This window comes from Pongo pygmaeus, chromosome 8 (genome assembly GCF_028885625.2).
Source record: "Pongo pygmaeus isolate AG05252 chromosome 8, NHGRI_mPonPyg2-v2.0_pri, whole genome shotgun sequence".
NCBI lineage: Eukaryota > Metazoa > Chordata > Mammalia > Primates > Hominidae > Pongo > Pongo pygmaeus.
In genome coordinates, this window is record NC_072381.2 from 12,042,634 (window position 1) to 12,062,988 (window position 20,355).

At 41.8% G+C, this 20,355-nt stretch overlaps 1 protein-coding gene and 1 non-coding gene across 6 annotated transcripts in view; one reads left to right on the plus strand and one right to left on the minus strand.

Annotated features, from left to right (window-relative positions):
• Nucleotides 1-1,129: 1,129 nt before the first annotated feature.
• Nucleotides 1,130-20,355, minus strand: part of UPF2 (UPF2 regulator of nonsense mediated mRNA decay) — a 123,541-nt gene continuing 104,315 nt past the window's right edge. For all 5 annotated transcript variants that reach the window (XM_063669553.1, XM_054503616.2, XM_063669552.1 and 2 more), the window contains exons 19-22: nucleotides 17,627-17,794; nucleotides 12,417-12,558; nucleotides 10,647-10,767; nucleotides 1,130-2,412 (exon numbers count right to left, since the gene is read on the minus strand). In XM_063669553.1, the coding sequence (XP_063525623.1) occupies nucleotides 2,403-2,412; nucleotides 10,647-10,767; nucleotides 12,417-12,558; nucleotides 17,627-17,794 (441 nt within the window). In that variant the 3' untranslated portion in view covers nucleotides 1,130-2,402. The remainder of the gene's footprint in view (nucleotides 2,413-10,646; nucleotides 10,768-12,416; nucleotides 12,559-17,626; nucleotides 17,795-20,355) is intronic.
• LOC129006970 (U6 spliceosomal RNA) lies at nucleotides 4,284-4,391 on the plus strand. The gene has a single exon (XR_008492156.1). It is a non-coding gene; the product is annotated as a U6 spliceosomal RNA (small nuclear RNA).

Consider the following 20,355-nt stretch of genomic DNA (forward strand, 5'->3'; position numbering starts at 1 on the left):
TGGCCCACTTTCTGGTTCCCAAACATATTACACCTGCTAGTGACTTTATTCTTTCTAGATGAAAGGTGAATAAAGGTAAATCATCACCATGCACCTGATTTTCACATTGTCTGCCTGTGTATGACATGAAATTTAAAGGGTGAATTTAGAATTATCCTGGCTCCCTGTAATAAATAATCTGACACCTAGAAGTAATATAAAAATGATAAACTTGTAAACCCAATAAAAGGACAGTGAGTAACAGTACACAAGTCAGTGATGAAGATGGTGATAAGGGCTGGATGATAAGCTTCCAAGTAAGTGAAATCTGGAAAGTTTTTTAATAAATCCTTGTTTTTTTTCAAATGATAATAACTCTCAGATCAATTTTTGAAATTTTAGCAATGGTGATTACAGTAACTCCGTTTGGAGTGTGTAAATCAGCCTTAAAATTAACACCTGGCAAGAGATGACCAAGAGTGGTTCTTGCTGTTCCTTTGTGTTACCTGCTTTGCAGAGGCTCTACCCACACAAATCACAAATGCTGCCCCAGGCTGAACCACGCTGTACCATTTCCCATCTTCACCAGTATTCGGCCTCTTCTAAAAATGTGCATTCGATTGGTCTGTGTAGGCTACTTTTTTTTTTCATTAGCCCCAAAGGTACATTAACTCCGGCACCTAAGAAAAGTCATGCAGAGATGGAATCCTTAAGGTGAACACAACACTAGTCGTCTGAGAATGTATTTTTTTTTTTTTTTTTTTGAGACGGAGTCTCGCTCTTTCGCCCAGGCCGTAGTGCAGTGGTGCGATCTCGGCTCACTGCAAGCTCCGCCTCCCAGGTTCACGCCATTCTCCTGCCTCAGCCTCCCGAGTAGCTGGGACTACAGGCGCCTGCCACCACCCCCGGCTAATTTTTTGTATTTTTAGTAGAGACGGTGTTTCACTGTGTTAACCAGGATGGTCTCGATCTCCTGACCTCGTGATCCGCCCGCCTCAGCCTCCCAAAGTGCCGGGATTACAGGCGTGAGCCACCGCACCCGGCCGAGAATGTATTTTTAAAGCACAAAGATTTAAACTGGGAGATACCAATTTACCCGTTCAATCGGTTTCCAAAACCCAAACCAAATAAAACAACACCACGCCAAATCTAATGACAACACTTTATTGCAGCATTGGCAAAGGTCAGATTTCTGAAGCTGGTGAAGATTGGGCAGCATTTCCATGTGAAATGTTACAACTTTACAAGTTTTGTTTCTTATTTAAATCTACATGCAGAAACTGAAACATGGTAAAAGAAAAAATGCAAAATAGCTAGAAAAAAAGATGTAATCAAGTTGTAGCATACAGATGTGCTCTTCAACTAAATGTACTATGCCTACTGGAAAGCAAACGAAAGACAACTATCCTAAGAAATTAACAGATTGTCAGAAACAGACTAAGAACCCTCATTTCTATTTAGTGGGGGAAAACAAAATGAAACAAAACAAAAACAAAAGCAAAATAAAAGCTCTACTTGTTTCCATACTTTGTTTAGAGACAGAGGCTGTAAACCCATGAAGGTCAACAAAATATTCTCATCCACTTCTTCTTGTCCTTCGTTCGTTTTCTGTGACATGCTGACTGGCATGTTTTGTTTTCAATGATACTTACAATGGGCTCAACTAGATCCCTGTTCTTGGGCTGGTATCACTTTTCTAAGCCATCTGAATTAATGCTCTCTGTATACTAAAATAGTCTCCACATTTTTCTTTTACCTTAATAGGCAATTTTATATCACTGACTCTGATGGATAAAACGGATTTTTCTCCCTCATCCCTTGTTCCTCTTGAAACAAATTCCTAAACAAAAGCCTTCCTGGTGGATTATCTGGTATTTGGATATCTTTCATCATTTTGTTGTCCTGCATGTAAGTTTTACTAGAAGATTTTCCTGCTTGCTCTATACTTTTCTACTGTAGTCCTGGAGCCCCCAAATGTATCTTCTTCCAACGTGGGATGTTCAATTCAGAGACACTGAAACTCAAATCAAGTTTAAAGCTCAAGTTCATTTCCCCCACACCATTACCATCACAACCCGTTTCTTCTCTGGCTCAATCATCTCCTTCACGCTCTCCTTGGTGTAACTGCTCAGTAGTCAAGTGAACCATCTCATTTCTTGACTGCCATTCTCAAGAGAAGATTAACCCTCGCGAGATTTCCATTACAAAAGGCCTTTTCCGCCTTGTCTGGAAGCGTCGGCTTGTTCCGGTGTTGGCAGAGGCTGGTGTTTCTGCCTCCTGGCCCCAGCCTGTCCCAGGTTTAGATTCGCAACTCTCTAGACCGACCTGCTGAGATGTGTCCACTGCTCTCATTCAATTGCTGGAGGACTCCACTATCCACAACATCAGATACAGGACCTAATGAAATGACACGTGCTGCTGGATCAACGTCTCCTAAAGGAACAAACAGGGTCACATCAGAGAGCTTACTGCCACAGGACAAAGTCCAGCAAGACGGCGTCTGCAGCACCACCCACCACCACCAAGTAACTCCCCCAAGTTACAGTTGGCCCTGGCATCTGCGGGTTCCACATCCATGGATCAAAAATATTCAGGAAAATAAAAACCCAAACAATAAAAAATAACATAAATATTAAAAACAATACAGTATATCAACTATCTCCATAGCATCTACACTTTATTAGGTATTACAAGTAATCTAGAGATGATTTAAAGTACATGGGAGGATGTGCATATGTTATACATAAATGCTACACCATTTTTTACCAGGGACTTGAATGTCTGTGCATTTTGGTGTCTGAGGGCGTCCAGGAAGCAACCCCCTGTGGATACCGAGGACAACCGTAGTGCTTTTTTGAGAGCATTCGTGCTCTCTACTGGACTACAACTTAACCAGAGCCACTGGAGCAATGGCTGGAGGGGTGGCTCTGTTCTCTTCTACAACTAATTCTTAAGATGCTAAGAATTCACAGTTTGTGTTATGGTTCAGTTGTGTATCCCCAAAATTCACATGTTGACACTGAACTGCAGACCTCAGAATGTGACCGTATTTGGGAACAAGGTTGCTGGAGATGTAATTACTTAAGATAAGGCCATACTGGAGCAGGGTGGAGCCCTAATCCCATATGACTGCATCTCTATAAAAAGGGAAATCTGCACACAGACACACACAGGCAGAAAAGGCCAAGTGAAGACAAAGGCGGAGACCAGGGTGAGGTATGACAGGTATGGAAGCCAAAGACTGCCGGCACCCCCAGCAGCTAGAAGGCAGGCCTGGAGCAGTCTTCCTCCAGGCCTCAGAAGGAACCAGCCCCGCTGATTCCCTGACCTCAGGTTTCCTGCTGGCGGCCTCCAGTGCTGCGAGACAACAGACATCTGTTGTTTAAGCCACTAGGGCTGTAATATTTTGTCATGGCAGCCCAAGCAGATAAACAGTTTGTTTTTCACAGAGCAAGCTACCTTAGCAAGAAACTTTCAAAGCGTTAAGACGCAAATATGGAAAAGTATATCCTCAGCTGGATAAGATCCATAACTCTTCCAGAAATGAACTGATGGAAAGAACACAAGTATTCCCTGAGAGAATGAAAGAGAAGATTTAAGCATCTCTCCTGAAGTCAAGAAAAGGCAGCTATCTAACCTAGAATACTTTAAATAAATGCAGTAAATGACAGGAAAAAAATGTTCAAAATCTTTGCTAAGTAAGGTACAGTTATATCACTAGTTATAGTGTAAGGTGTCATTCGACTGGTTTATAGGCAAACAATCATCCTGAGTGACTCAAAAATCTATCAGCTCAAAAACTGTTTATTAATACAATATACACTTTGGATTAAATGCAATTCTACAACGGACTCTATTTTATAACAAAACTATCACTAATTTAATCTTACTTAAAGATATAAAAAAAAAATCTGATGAAAAAATGCAGACTCTACTTAAGATAGGTTTACAGGAGTTCAAGACCAGCCTGGGCAACATAGTGAGACCTCGACTCCACTAAAAATAAAAAAAATTAGCCATTTGTAGTGGTGTGTGCCTGTAGTCCCAGATACTGAGAGGCTGAGGCAGGACTGCTTGAGCCCAGGAGGTCGAGGCTGCAGTGAGCTGTGATCACGCCACTGTACTCCAGCCTGGGTGACAGAGCAAGACCCTGTCTCAAAAACAAAATAAAACAACAACAAAATCATTTTTAAAAAGATGGGTTTAAAAGTCAGATAGTAACCTCCTATGCCGCTAAGTGTAGGCCACACACCAGCAGCTCTGACATCACTGGAGATCTTGTTTAAAAGTAACCAGAGCTTGTTGTGCTCACTTCAGCAGCACATATACTAAAAATTGTAGTGATACAGAGAAGATTAGCATGGCCCTGTGCAAGGATGACACGCAGGTGGGGTGCAGTGGCTCATGCCTGTACTCTCAGCACTTTGGGAGGCTGACGCAGGCAGATCACTTGAGGTCAGGAGTTTGAGACCAGCCTGGCCAACATGGTGAGACCTCATCTCTACTAAAAATACAAAAATTTGGCTGGGCGCGGTGGCTCATGCCTGTAATCCCAGCACTTTGGGAGGCCAAGGAGGGTGGATCATGAGGTCAGGAGTTCAAGACCAGCCTGGCCAAGATGGTGAAACCCCATCTCTACTAAAAATACAAAAATTAGCCAGGCGTGGTGGCAGGTGCCTGTAATCCCAGCTACTCGGGAGACTGAGGCAGAGAATTGCTTGAACCCGGGAGGTGGAGGTTGCAGTGAGCCAAGATCAGGCCACTGCAATCTGATATAGTGACACTCTATCTCCAAAAAAAAAAAAATTAGCTGGGCGTGGTGGCACATGCCTGTAAATCACAGCTACTTGGGAGGCTGAGGCACAAGAATTGCTTGAACTCAGGAGACAGAGGTTGCAGTGAGCTGAGATCCCGGCACTGCACTCCAGCCTGGGCAACAGAACAAGACTCCATCTCAAAAAACAACAAAAAAGAATGACACGCAAATTCATGAAGCATTCCACAATAATAAAAAAAAGTAATAATAATAAAAGAAACTAATCAGAACTTGCTTTTTATTAGTTAATATGTATTTTAAAGTTTAAGTTTGAGAAGCATTGAAATAACCTGTATGAATTACTAGCATCTAAGCCATATAAGTATTAACACTGGCCAAAAATGTTAAGCTTCACAGTTTTTCAATACTAGTGCATTAGAAAAACAACCTTGCTCTGCAATACAGAAAACCCTACATAATCGTTTTACTTACAGCACTGCTGCTGTTTCAACTCATTGTAAGCAAATGCCTCTTATTTGTTAAAGGGCTGAAATTTTAATTTATGTCCTTATTTCAAGGATCTCCTGGTTAGAAAATATACAAATACAAATTAAAATCTGGGAGTCCATCAAAAGCTACAGAGAAAAATAGTTTATGCTGGGCGTGGTGGCTGACACCTATAATCCCAGCACTTTGGGAGGCCCAGGCAGGCAGATCACCTGAGGTCAGGAGTTCAAGACCAGCCTGGCCAAGATGGCGAAACCACGTCTCTACTAAAAATACAAAAATTAGTCAAGGGTGGTGGACTGCACACCTGTAATCCCAGCCACTCGGGAGGCTAACAGGAGAATCACTTGAACCCAGGAGGTGGAGGCTGCACTGAACTGAGACTGCGCCACTGCACTCCAGCCTGGGTAACAGAGCAAGATGTCGTCTCAAAAAAAAAAAAATTTTTTTTTTAACTACTTTTTTTTTTTGAGACAGCGTCTGGCTCTGTCGCCCAACCTGGAGTGCAGTGGTGTGATCTGGCAGTCTCTGCTTCCTGGGCCCAAGCGATCCTTCCACCTCGACCTCCCAAAGTGCTGAGATTACAGGCATGAGCCACCGCTCCTGGACCTAAACTACTTTATAATCAGTTTCCAAATAAATTTCCCTTTATCTGCCATATAACATTACCAATATTAATAACTGATTTTTTTTAATAGAGTTTCGCTCTTGTTGCCCAGGCTGGAGTGCAATGCGCAATCTTGGCTCCCTGCAACGTCACCTCCCAGGTTCGAGTGATTCTTCTGCCTCAGACTCCTGAGTAACTGGGATTATAGGTGCCCGCCACCACGACCGGCTAATTTTTCTATTTTTAGTAGAGATGGGGTTTCACCATGTTGGTCAGGCTGGTCTCGAACTCCTGACCTCAGGTGATCTGCCTTCCTCGGCCTCCCAAAGTGCTGGGATACAGGTATGAGCCATCACAACCAGCCTTAAAATGTAAATTTTAAAAAAGGCAAAGAACATCTGGTCCTCTAAAGGGTAAAATCTCATGTTTCCATGTTTGTTAGTCTACCATGTTTATTGCACCTATACTTTAGGAGCACTGACTATAAAAATTCCATTCGTGATACTTTACAGAGTGCTATTCTTAAGACTGATGGACAAGTTAGGTTTTCTTTTTTTAAGGTGCTATTTAAGAAGAGATTTTAAAACAGGTTGAGTGGCTAGCTCAAGAGCTGGGACTCTTACAAAAAAGAAAAACAGAGGGAAGAGCTAGGGAACAGAACTGGAGTGAGAATGTTTATTCAGTGACTGAACACAGACTGTGAAAAGTTCTTTTGTCCATTCACCAAGTATTTACTGAGCATCTACTAGGTGCCAGGCACCAAGAGCTATGAAGGAGACAGAATGGAAACAACATGAGACTTAGTCCCTGCCCTCATCGCCTGTAATCTCATGGGGAATAGAGACAAGCTAAGCGGCACTTAAGGAGGACAAGGTCTGCAGAAATACCGTAAGTCACGGCAGCAGATCCGCACTGATCTATGTCAGACTCGGGAACACCAAGGCAGACCTGAAAGAGCAGGAGTTCTCCAGGGAAACAGCTGGAGACTGTTCCACACAGAGGAGGCAAAAAGAACACAGAACTAAAGGTCAGCTAGGCTGCAGCACGGGAAAGAACAGCAGGAGATGAAGCCAGTAACGTATGTCCACCTGCACCACGGGGCCAAGTCTAAACTTGAGGAGTTTAGACTTTTTATCCTACAAGCCACGAGGAGTCATTGGATGATTTTAAGCAGAAGGGCACATGCAGACACCAAATTTGTATTTTAGAAAGAACACTGGGTCTGTAGGGAGAGAATGAATTGGAAAGGGTTGAAGGGTTGAGACGGAGAGGCTGATGAGGAGGCTGAGGCAGCAACAGCAACCCAGGCAAGAGGCGACGGTGGCTCGACCCAGGGTCTTGGCTATGGGCAGAGAATAGGACAGGCAAGAGTGAGGGCCATTTGGGAGCAGAATGCAGAGGATTTGCTAGTGAACTAGATCTAGGGATTGAGGGAGGAGGAGCTGTCAATAACACAACTTCCTCTTCTTTTGTGGACAAGGGGGCAGACAACGCTTCCTCTCCCTGCACTGGAGACCCTAGGGAAGAGGGGTCTGGGGCAGGGGCACGAGTCTTCCATCTCTGAGTCACAGGTGGGTGGAGAGTCAGAAATGAAAATGTGAGATCTCGGCTGGAGACCTGGATGGAAGCCAGGCCACTGGGAGGGATGACACCTCCTTTGAGAGTGCAGAAGGAGAAGAGGGCCCAGGCTGAGCCCAAGGAACACAGACATCCCTAGGCAGGGCAAGTGCAGAAAGGAGGCAGCATCAGCAGCAGGAGCTGCAGTGATCAGGGGGAAGGGAAAACCCAGAAGCCAGCAGAATCACAGACGCCAAGGAAGGGTCTGTTGGGAGAACAAGGAGGGCCCACAATGCAAAGTGCTGCTGAGATGAGGCCAAGAGATGGCAGGTGGGGATGCCAGCGACGGTAGAAGCTGCCTAGACCTAAGGACTGAGAAGGTTAGAGGAGTCAATAATGAACCTTTCTTTTCTAGCATAGCCACTGGGGTGGGCAACGCCTCCCACTGCCAGCTGTGAATTGGCAGGGGTAAGCCACCCAAGTGGGAGCAAGGAAGAAGGGGCAAGTGTAGCCGATTCTTCAAAGGAGGAATGGAGGGAGGAAGGGAAAATAGAAAGGGAAGGAACTCTGCAAAGTGACTAATACGGTAACCAGGTTAAGAAAGGCTTACCTCTGTTCACACGCACGTCGATGACAGCACACATATGCTTACATATCTCCTGCCTGGTCCTTAACAGACTCTTACCCAAGGTTTTTGAAACAGACAAATGAAGAGGGTGGAATTATCTTTCAAGTACCTGTACTTGGCTTCCCTATTGGACCATAACTTTGCAGGTAAAGACCCTGTCTTGTACTCCATCTTCCACAGTGCAGTCCTGGATGAGTGTACACTGAGGGAGGCAAATCCTACTGGATGCCCCTTATGTCATCCAACTCCACAGTGAGTCTACACAAATTACTAAGACACTATACTTGCAATACATGAATTGTGAAGGGGTTAGGGATTAATAAAAACGTGCTATTCAGAGACGTTAGGCTGCAATATGAACAGGTGAAGATGATGAAAACATCAAGATATTATGCTGGTGCAAAAGTAATTGCAGTTTTTCCCATTAATTTTATTGGCAAAAACTGCATTACTTTTTACCAACCGAAATACAAATATTCTAATAGTTTTGGTCTCTGATGATGAGACAGGAGGGAATAGATGTTATCAAGAACACTGTGGCATATATTTAAAGCTACTCTAAGAAAATGCAAAAGCAGGAAATGAACATTTTTCATTGCCTGTTAACCTAGCTAGTGTCTACATTTTAGCAGCAATAAAACAGGCTTAATTAAAGGACTTTAATAAAGTTTGGATAATTAAAAATAACCTAATATCTTATTATGCCTAATTAGATGGATTTACAGGTCATTTCCTACTTGGATTTTTTTTTTTTTAATTATACTCAAGAGATGCTAAAGAACAGATCTCTAAACTGTCTTGACAAGCCCATTTTCTACATTACAATTTGATTAGTTATCTGAGCAAACAGTTCAAAGAAAGATGCCACCAGAACACATGAATATGTTCAGTGATGTCCAGCGAGTAACAAACACAGGCTCTGATGACTACATTTTCCCCCATGCTACCCTCCTGAATCATGATCTAATTCTGCCATCCCCAGCACACTCCCCATCTACACCTGCTCCCCTGCTCCCAACAACAAAGTGACATCTTGGGCTGTTGTATTGTAGAGCCTCGGTGTAAACACTAATCCACTAAGTGAGATCGGTAAGGGCAGCAGAAGCCACTGTCACTTTAACTTAACCGCCAGACAAAATTAATTGAGGTGGGTGGACCACCTGAGGTTAAGAGTTCGAGACCAGCCTAGCCAATATGCTGAAACCCCGTCTCTACTAAAAACACAAAAATTATCCGGGTGTGGTGGGTGGGCACCTGTAATACCAACTACTTGGGAGGCTGAGGCAGGAGAATCACTTGAACCCGGGAGGTAGAGGTTGCAGAGAGCCAAGATCACGCCGCTGCACTCCAGCCTGGGTGACAGAGTGAGACTCGGACTCAAACAAAAAAAAAAAAACAAACAAAGAACAAAATTAGTTGATGATATGGATCTTTAGATCATGTCCCAGAAAAACTTTAAATTACTTACCCTTAAAAAACATAAAAGAGGTCTTATTAGGGAATATCTTCACTTTCAAATTCTTTATAGACTTTTAAATTATCTTACATTAAACAATTTAACTTTAAGTGGAACTGGTAGGAATTCCATCAGGAAATTTTATAATTTTAAAAAACAGGCTGGGCGTGGTAGCTCATGCCTGTAATCCTAGCACTTTGGGAGGCCGAGGCAGGTGATCACCTGAGGTGAGGAGTTCGAGACTAGCCTGGCCAACATGGTGAAACCCCATCTCTACTGAAAATACAAAAATTAGCCAGATGTGGGGGCGTGCCCTGTTGTCCCAGCTACTTGGGAGGTTGAGGCTGGAGAATCGCTTGAACCAGGAGGCGGAGGTTGCAGTGAGCCGAGATCACGCCACTGCACTCCAGCCTGGACGACAGGGCAAGACTGTGTCTCAAAAATTAAATAAATAAATAAATAAATAAATAAATAAGAGCTTAGGAACAAACTCTACTTACATGGTTGAAAGTCTAGAAAATAGATTTTTAGTTTTTGTAAACATCGATATTAATTAACCCTGACCTGAGAACTTCTAACACAAAGCCTATGATGTCTCTCTCTTGCTCATCTATAACAACTCCTTCCTATTAAAGCAAAAGAAGAAAAAAGAAGTCCACTCAGAGAGGGCAAAAGCCAAGATCTAGCTGAAACCAATGTCTTTGTAAGAACAGCCACATGGGCAGATGGTTTGAACTCAGGAGTTCGAGACCAGCCTACACAATATGGCGAGACTCTGTCTCTACAAAAGACATACAAATTAGCCAGGTGTGGTGGTGCATGCCTATAGTCCCACCTACTTGGGAGGCTGAGGTGGGAGAATCACTTGAGCCCAGGTGGGTGAGGCTGTAGTGAGTTGCGATTGTGCCACTGCACTTCAGCCTGGGCGACAGAGCAAGACCTTGTCTCAAAAAATAAAAATAAAAATAAAAAAAACAGAACAGCCATAACTATAGTATAAAGCAGGTTTTTTCCCCTGAAATATCTATAATTCAAAGATTTTTCTATTTTGCTAAAAATCAGGCCTTTGCCAAAAACTATAATCCAGAATTCTCTAATTTATTCTTATGGACATCATGAAAACAAACAGCTAAGGAAGAAGTAATGACTGCTTTACCTCCCACCAGTCTTAAAGATTAGATCTGCATTAGGTGCTCCCTTCGGATGTTGGTAGCGAGGCCGCCTCTCACGATTGGTGTTTGCTGGAGCTGGGCGCTGTGCAAGAGACTGCAACATTTCTGTAATTAGGAGCAAAAAAAGAAAATGCTGTTAACTCTTAGAAATGTACTCCTCCTACAGAGTGAATGAAATGTTGGGGAGATTAAGTTTATTAGTCCTGTCAGGGAGCTGACTAAAGAAAAATAGCCATTATACAGACTAAAATGATTAAGAAGTTTTAAAAGAGCATTAAGAGAGGAGACTCTTTTAATACCCAATGTTCCCTTTACTATGAATTTGGCCACCACATAGCTATCTTATGAGGCAGTAAAAAAGCCTAAGAGGCAGTGCATTGCAATAGCTAAGAGTATCGTGTGTAGAGCGAGACTACTGGTTAATATCCCAGCTCTGTCACTTTCTAGCTGTGGGACTTTCGGTTCAATTTCCCTCAATGTAAAATGAAGATAACAACACTTATCTCAAAGAATTGTTATGAGGATTATATGCTTTGAAAAAGTACATAAAACAGTATCTGGCCAAAGAGTAAGCACTCAGTGTTAGCTATTATCATTAAGAATGTTGGAGCCGGGTGTGGAGGCTCCCGTCTGTAACCCTACCACTTTGGGATGCAGAGGCGGGAGGACTGCTCAAGCCCAGGAGTTCAAGATGAGCTTGGGCAACATAGCAAGATCCCCTCTCTATAAAAAATTAAAAATTAGCCAGGTATGGTGGCACATGTCTGTAATCTTAGCTACTTGGGGGGCTGAGGCAGAGGCAGGAGGATCACTTGAGCCCAGGAGTCTGAGGCTGCAGTGATTGCGCCACTGCACTCCATCCAGCCTGGGTGACAGAGGAAGGCTCTTAAAACAAACAAAAACACTGTTGGGTATCAACTGGGAGAGAACATTCTACAAGTGAGATTAGAAGATTAGAAACCACAAATACTGATTTACACACACTCTCCTGCACAAACAGCAGTTTGTTCAGTACAGTGCTGTATAAACAACTGTTATGGCTGTAAAATCTGCATACCACAGGAACACCAAAACGCTAGCTTATTAAGTCTCCATGGCCTCGATATGTAAGGTTCCAATTAACCGAAAAATGCTGGGTATGTATGCGTAAAACAAGAATCCTAATTTGAGTATTTCCTCAAATCTGAAGGAACACAGGTTCCTCAAGACCAGGACTCCAAATAGACAAAAGGAGGTAAATACAGTCGTGTACCGTGTGACCATGTTCCAGTCAATGGACAGACACTATACAATGGTGGTCCCATCAGCTCATAACGGCTACACCATACAGCCTCAGTGTGTAGTAGGCTACACCATCTAGGTTGTCAAGTACACTCTATGATGTTTGCACAATGATGAAATTGCCTAATGCCACATTTTTTAGAATGTATCCCTATCATTAAGCAATGCATACTGTTTGTTAAATGAATCTGCACACAACTGGCTGGCAATGTGAAGCAATTAAAAATTGATTATCACCTTGTTTGCAACATAGCCAGCAGTTTGTACTCTAATTTAATTAGAGCAAAATATGGTGAAAATTACATTATTGTTATTTTACAAATAAGTGAAAGAAAAATAAACATGGTGGGATACAAAATGAATTTCTCAGCATAAATATGGAAAAATATGACATGAGAAGGTGAGACAAAATAACAATTTTGATGCTCAAAAGGCAACAAAAATTTCCACTTCTCTTATAGATGATTTTATACCTTGATAATCTTCTTGTTCTTGCCGTTCATTGATATCTAGTGTGAGCTTTTTCATTCTCATCCTCTCTTCTTGTTCTGCCTGTTGCTGGTTCCAATGATTTGCAGCAAGTTGAGAGGACATGGGTACATTAAGGATCTTAAACTGGGAGAAAATAACAAAGGAGTTACAAATAGTTCGAGAACACTGAGAGAAAGAAAAAACAGACTTCAAATAAAATAGCAAGTAGAGGCTGGGCACGGTGGCTCACGCCTGTAATCCTAGCACTTTGGGAGGCCGAGGCGGGCGGATGATGAGGTCAAGAGATCAAGACCATTCTGGCCAACATGATGAAACCCCGTCTCTACTAAAAATATAAAAATTAGCTGGGTGTGGTGGCATGCACTTGTAGCCCCAGCTATCCGGGAGGCTGAGGCAGAAGAACTGCTTGAACCCGGGAGGCGGAGGTTGCAATGAGCCAAGATTGTGCCACTGCACTCCAGGCTGGGCAAAAGAGCAAGACTCCAACTCAATTAAAAAAAAAAAAAGTAGACAGATAATTTCTTAATCATCATGAACTGGAAGTTGCAACTCTACGATGTTTTTATCTAAACACTCAGAAATAAAACAGGGTGGCCATTTTTCCCCCTTTTTAGATTCTTGACAATAAAATTTGAAATTTCCTTCATAATCCACTAATAATAAGCCTAATGATGATGGTACTAATCACAATAATAAAATAGTACAAAACATTGTAAAGAAAATTTCATAATATGATCAAAAAAGGTGAAAAATACAGGCTTTCTTATTCATTTGTAAGATTAACAATTTCTTCGTTTAGTTCTTTTTTTTTTTTTTTTGAGACGGAGTCTCGCTCTGTCGCCCAGGCTGGAGTGCAGTGGCACGATCTCGGCTCACTGCAAGCTCCGCCTCCCAGGTTCACGCCATTCTCCTGCCTCAGCCTCCTGAGTAGCTGGGGCTACAGGCGCCTGCCACCACTCCCGGTTAATTTTTTTGTATTTTTAGTAGAGACGGGGTTTCACTGTGTTAGCGAGGATGGTCTTGATCTCCAGACCTCATGATCCTCCCGCCTCCGCCTCCCAAAGTGCTGGGATTACAGGCGTGAGCCACCGTGCCCGGCCTCGTTTAGATCTTCCAAAGGGAAACAATTATAAATAAAAGATGAACAAAAACACATTTTATGAACTCTGAGACAAGTTCTACAAAAGGCAAAGTTCTCAAGTATTATGTACTTAAAAAGAACATAAAAGAGACAGTAATAAATACAGGGAAATGAAGAGACAAATTTACTGATGGCCACCTTTGCCTACTGCCTTTACTGCAGAGCTGCTAAGATACTATTAACAGAGACACACTACTTTATAGCAAATTAGATGATAAAAATATTGAAGTCACTCAAACTAAATTTCCTGAACATAATAGCAATGAAGGTGATTTAGCTGATATTTTGCAGCTACTCCATGACTGTAGCTAAAATTAAAAAACATATAATCCCAAGTTACTATGGCATGTAACTATCAATTATTCTAGTCAAAATATAACAAATCATAACTCCTTATGTAAATATTAATTGCAAAAATGGTTTGTCTGCCAGTATTAAACTATACCATGTTATGCATTTGTTTGAATAAAAAAGCTTTTTAAAGCATTTTATAACATTTATATTACATTAAAACTTGTTTTAATTGAAATTCATTATTCTAATTCATAAATATTTAAATCTAGAAAGAAATAAATGGCTAAAAGCATTATCTTTTTCTTTCTCTGCAACTACTCACTTCATTCGTGCAATTTTGTTTCCCCTAATGACCACAACAGAAAGTTATTTCTGAGTACAAATTTGATGCACAAAGAGGTCTTTCACTTAAAAACCAAAGATTCCTATAAGGCAAGACATTTCACATTTGTAGAAAAACCGTTGCACCAGAAGGACCAACACCCGAAAGCCAAATAAAGGAATAAAAATCAGAACAAAATCTACTTTCTTTTTCAGACCACAACATACCAGCGATGTTTCTTCAAATAATGTTCCAAAAACTGAACATTTTCCAAAATTCCAAATAAAGTTTAGAAGCATTGAAAATTTACTTAATAACCAAGTACACTGAGTTTTCATTTCATGTCTGCTAATATTTTTAAAATTTAGTAACAATATATCCTTAAAAATTAAAAATTAAACTAAATGCTACATTTTAAGAAACAAGGACTTCAAATTCATTTACATAAAATTACATAAGCCACCCAGTTTATAACCTACCTACTTTGAACCAAAAATATTCCTTCTAAAATACACATAATCTTATTTTGACTCATACAATTTAGAATTTCAGACTGTTGGGGTATACTTATTTTCCAAAGCCCACAAGTTTCTTTTAAGTAGGCATTGATTAATTTATTTTCAATTCCTACACGTTCTATAAGGGCCAGATGGGGTGTAGAGTTTACAAAGGTGATAATGAATATTCATGTACTTCATGAAAGGGAGGAAGAAAAAAAACTCATTATTTACTGTTGTGCAATCTGACCTTCAAAAAGAGATATTCCTAAGCTCTCCTCTAGTTAACAAAAATCATGGCCTTAGTGTGCCGAATTAACAGCATCATCTAGCAGCTGTGCAGGGATAGAGACAAAGGTATATGTAGCTGAAGCTGCCATGTACTGCCCTCCACAATTCAACAGACAGATACGTGCACATGTGCATGCCTTCCAACTTTACAGCCTAATTACCTTTAGAAACTGTGTGCCAGGAAAGCTGGTGATGGGGGGAATGGAGGAGGAAGCTAAGAGCTTTTAAAGACAAAGAGAATGAAGGAGATCTAAAACGTGATAACTGAAATAGTAAAGTCTAGTTCAGAGAACTAAATAGTCCCTAGAAAAGCAAAAATGCTGGGATTTGTGAATCCTCGTAACAGTGGCGAATTAGCATTTCCAGGTGCTCTGAGGACAGCAGTCTTGGCAAAGATCTCAGGACAATGCCAAATTTAGGGCCTGATTTTTTAAAAAGCTCTCATTTTCCTCACAGATAGAGAATGGAGAGTAAAGGAATGGGGATGTGCCAGAGCCCAACCCTGGTCGAAGGTGGGGAGGGGTGTGGCTCTCCTGAAAGCACCAGGAGGCCTGACTGGAGCCTGGACTGGAGGCAACGCCAGACATGGCAGTGTCTGAGGAAGATTCAGCAATGCTCTGATCCTGTCAAAGTTAACTCTCAATACATGAGTCATGCCGTGAAGTCTTTGCCAGCTCCATACTCCATGATTATTTTATTTATTTATTTTTTGAGACGGAGTCTCGTTCTGTCGCCCAGGCTGGAGTATAATGGTGCAATCTTGGCTCACTACAACCTCCACCTCCTGGGTTCAAGTGATTCTCCTGCCTCAGCCACCTGAGTAGCTGGGATTACAGGCACATGCCACCACGCCTGGCTAATTTTTGTATTTTTAGTAGAGACGGGGTTTTACTATGTTTGTCAGGCTGGTCTTGAACCCCTGACCTTGTGATCCACCTGCCTTGGCCTCCCAAAGTGCTGGGATTACAGATGTGAGCCACCATGCCCGGCCACACTCCACGATTCTAATTGGTATATAGGTGGTATCACTGCAGCAAAAAGTAGTATACTGCTCAAGTATATCACTTTCATGCTGCACAATTATATCATTTGTATACTGCACAAGTATACTGCACAATTTTGATCACGGTGTACATGAGAAGTTGCCTGACAAATGCAAGGATAAAATTTAGGCATCATCTGTTTGAGGTTGTGCTAATGGGGAGGACGTCTCAGATGCAATTTATTGTAGGGTCTTCCCTGATCATCCTACCTAAGAGGCAGCCTCCCTCTCCTGGCATCTCATCATCCCTGTCTCTTTCCATCCTCTTACCCTGCTTTATCCTCCTTGGTAGCCACCCCAACGTGACTTGGTGTATTTCTCATATGCCTCCCAACACCAGAATGAAAGCTCGCAGGAGAGGAGGGACTCTGGCTAACTGCCTCTATGTTCTGCACACAGAAGTGCCTGGTGTGTAGCAGGTAAATAATAAATACTTGTTAAATGACTGTATAGATGAATGTGGTATTGGACTTGTCTAAGATAACTGTGGCAGCTGCCATATACAACAAAATCTAACATTCTATTAATTCTAAGATATACCATTATTTTACTTATCACTAAAGCAGAAAGAAATGCTGTCAATTATCACAGGATTTCATGGACTCTAAGAAGCAACTTGATCTCAGAAATGTTGATGTAAAAAATTTTTACAGAATTGACCTAAATACACCTAAAGGTGTATCTGAGAGCTGGTCTATATTCTCTTCATACTATGTTTCACTATCTGCAAATATGTGCATGTGTCTCTCTCGCTCTCTCAGTAGGAGATAAGTTCCACGAGGGCAGGAACATTGTTCTGTTTATCACTGTAGCCTCAGGACCTGAAATAGAATAGTACCTGGCACGTGGTAGATGCTCAATGTTTGACAAATCAACTATGAATCCCTAGATTAACAGCCTGGTAGAGGGGGAAATGGTTTTGAGGGACCATCTTGTATGAAGGGGGAAAGAGCAAACAACAAGAATGGAGAGGGATATGGAGAAGGGTTGGTGTGATTTTCAAGTGACGGCAGCCGAGTCTCTTCCTGAGCTGCATCAGTCGCCATCCTCCTTTCCTTCCCGGCCTGGGGCTTGCTTGTGGAAGTTTGTGCTAGAAGTCAAGGTACTTACATATTCTTACAAATATATATGATTTAAAACACAGAAGGGGCCAGGCACAGTTGCTCACGCCTGTAATCCAAGCACTTTGGGAGGCCGAGATGAGCGGATCACCTGAGGTCAGGAGTTCGAGACCAGCCTGGCCAACATGGTAAAACCCCGTCTCTACTAAAAATACAAATATTAGCCGGGCGTCATGGTGGACGCCTGTAATCCCAGCTACTCGGGAGGCTGAGACAGAAGAATCAGTTGAACCTGGGAGGAGGAGGTTGCAGTGACCCACGATCCTGCCACTCCAGCCTGGGCGACAAAGTGAGACTCCATCTCAAAAAAAACCAAACCAAACCAAAACAAAACAACAAAAAAACCATATAAGGGATGAAATTATTCTACCACTGAATGCTTTAAAACTGTCCAACCCTTATCCCCTTGTAGGTCAAAGATAAGTTAAAACCTAACTGGATAACTCACAATCAGCTATAATTACAGGGCGGGCAGTTTCTTACCTGCTGTTTATTGCCTTTTCTTGTTAACATGACAAACGGCATTGTGTCTGCAGACTCAGCCTCTCCTTCCCCACCTCCCAGTGGGGGCCCTTTCCTCAGCTGGCTTTTGAGATGCAAAGGAATGGCAACATCTAGTTGGTGCACTTTAACAGATTCACCACTTCGTTGCTAAAGGAAATTAAAAAGGATATAATAAACACTCCAAGATATATACGGATATATGTCAATATAAATTGCAAACCCATCCAATGCTGTATTTCTTAAAACACAACAATCATAAGAGCCATAACAGTCAACAATTACAATGACCATAATACTCTTTCTGGAACGTGGATAAATCTAGGGAGTATTTCTCCCTTCACCTAACACCTCTGCCTATGACATGGAAGGAAATGTGGGACTTGGCTGCTGTTGACTGCTCTAGCCTCTCCCAAGCAGGCAGTGCTGCAGGTTCTACCGAATCCCCCTGCTCCTCAAATACACTACACCCTTCTATTCATCTTCCTAGATCACATCTTCCTTCATAATCACCAGGCAAGGTGGGCTCATCACTGCATCCCTTTCTCCCAAGGCTCCCCAGCAGGGCGTTACCCACAGCAGGCGCTCAGGGAGTACTGAAGAATGAATGGAATCTATGACCATTTGGATTAATTCCTTGGTTGGTAATATCAATTATTTTTAACATTTACACTGAATTTTCCAACCAATGAATTAAATGAACCTTCACTGAAGACTTGCCATGTGTTACAGGTTTGGAGATAGTAATGTTAAAAATACTTAGCCTCTACCCTCAAAGAACTCATAAGTTTGTTAAGACAGAGACAGAAACAATTATGATGATACATCATAGGTGTATAGCACCTGTGGAGGAGATGAAGTGACTACCTGTACCTGGCTGGGAGTGGTTGCGTGCCTTTCATGAAAGGCTGAATAGAAATGGCACGTTTGAGAATGTTAAAGACTTCATCAACTTCTTCCAAGCAGATGGTAAAAGAGCAGTTTGGGGGATGTGGAGGGAATCGAGGCAGGGGAAGAACAGGTGCAAAGCAAGGACATGAACCAGCATGGTACACTTAGGGAAATGCAAACACATGACTGATGAATGAGCAGCAAAGAGGGACGAGCTGAATGTTCCACGAAGGTAGGCAGGTCATGCTGAAAGGCCCTCAGTGTCTTGGAAACTGCTCTACCACCATTTAAATAGTCTTCTGATATAGGCCCCATATATTCAAGAGACTTGCAAATCAAGCGAAATCTTGTTTTATTGTTTCTTTTTTAAGGTCTAGTTTATCATAATCTGCTTGAAGTCTTCCCAGGTTCGTAAGATTTATAAAGACTTTTTACTTAAAATTCAAAAGGATCACAATAGACAAATCTTGATTTTTCTCCCTGATTATAAAATTAACAGATTCTCTTCATAAAATATTTAAATACAAAAACGTATTGGTAAGTATGTCCATACTAACTCCTCCAGCGACTTCCCACTGCCCCAACCCCAAGATGCAACAATTATTAAGAATGGAGTATTTTTTTTGGATTTTTTCAACTATTAACAATGGAGTATGTTCTTTCGGATTTTTTCTTGCATATACTAATAATATATACATATAGACACAAGCAACCACTATGCATATTGCTGTATACTCAACATACGTATTTTTTCTTATGTTTAATCCTATATCTTAGTTATCTTTCTCTTTGAGTATATACAGAGCTAATTACATTGATATGCCCTTATTATTTAATTATTGACAGGCAATTTTTTTTTTTAATGCTCATTCCCACACATGGAAGGACTTTCTTTCCCATCACAATGTGACATCTTTGTATATTTAGCTTTATAAAGAGAATTACTAACTAGGGGTAAATTTTTAGACCAACTGGCAAGCCCATTCGGCAGGTTTACTGAATTTCCCTCTAAAAAAGCTGGACTGATAGACATTTACAAATACGTTTACTCAAACAAAACCACACTGGATATTATCACTTAGTAAATCCCAATATCTGATGGTCTGATAAGTGAAAAGGCTCATCTTAATTTGCATACTATTTTATTACTCATGACCTTTGGCATGATTTTGCCACTACCTTTCACACAATAAAAAAAAAAAAAACTAGATCATTCATCATTTCTCATTGATTTGCTATAGCAGAAGCAGTAGGCCTTCGTGTAGACCATAAATATTTTCTTCCTGGCCTGTCATTTCTTCAAGTTTCTTACAGCATCCTGTGCTAGAAGGCAACACAGTAAAATAGTTGAGAACAGACTCCACCACGTCCTAGCCATGTGGCCGTAAGCAAGTTTTTTGGTTTTTGTGGTTTTTTTTGGAGATTGGAGTCTCACTCTGTTCCCCATGCAGAGAGATTGTGCAGTGGCACAATCTCAGCTCACTGAAACCTCTGCCTCCTGGGTTCAAGTGATTATCCTGCCTCAGCCTCCCAAGTAGCTGGGACTACAGGCGCCCACCACCACAACCAGCTAATTTTTTGTACTTTTACTGGAGACGGGGTTTCACCGTGTTAGCCAGGATGGTCTCGATCTCCTGACCTCATGATCCTCCCACCTCGGCCTCCCAAAGTGATGGGATTACAGGCGTTGAGCCACCGTGCCCGCTCAGCAAGTTTCTTGTCTTTCCAAGCCTCTGTTTCTTTAGCTAAAGCAAAGGAATACTAACAGTATCTGACAGCACTAAGCAAAGAATAGATATAAAGTGCTTGATGCAGGGCCC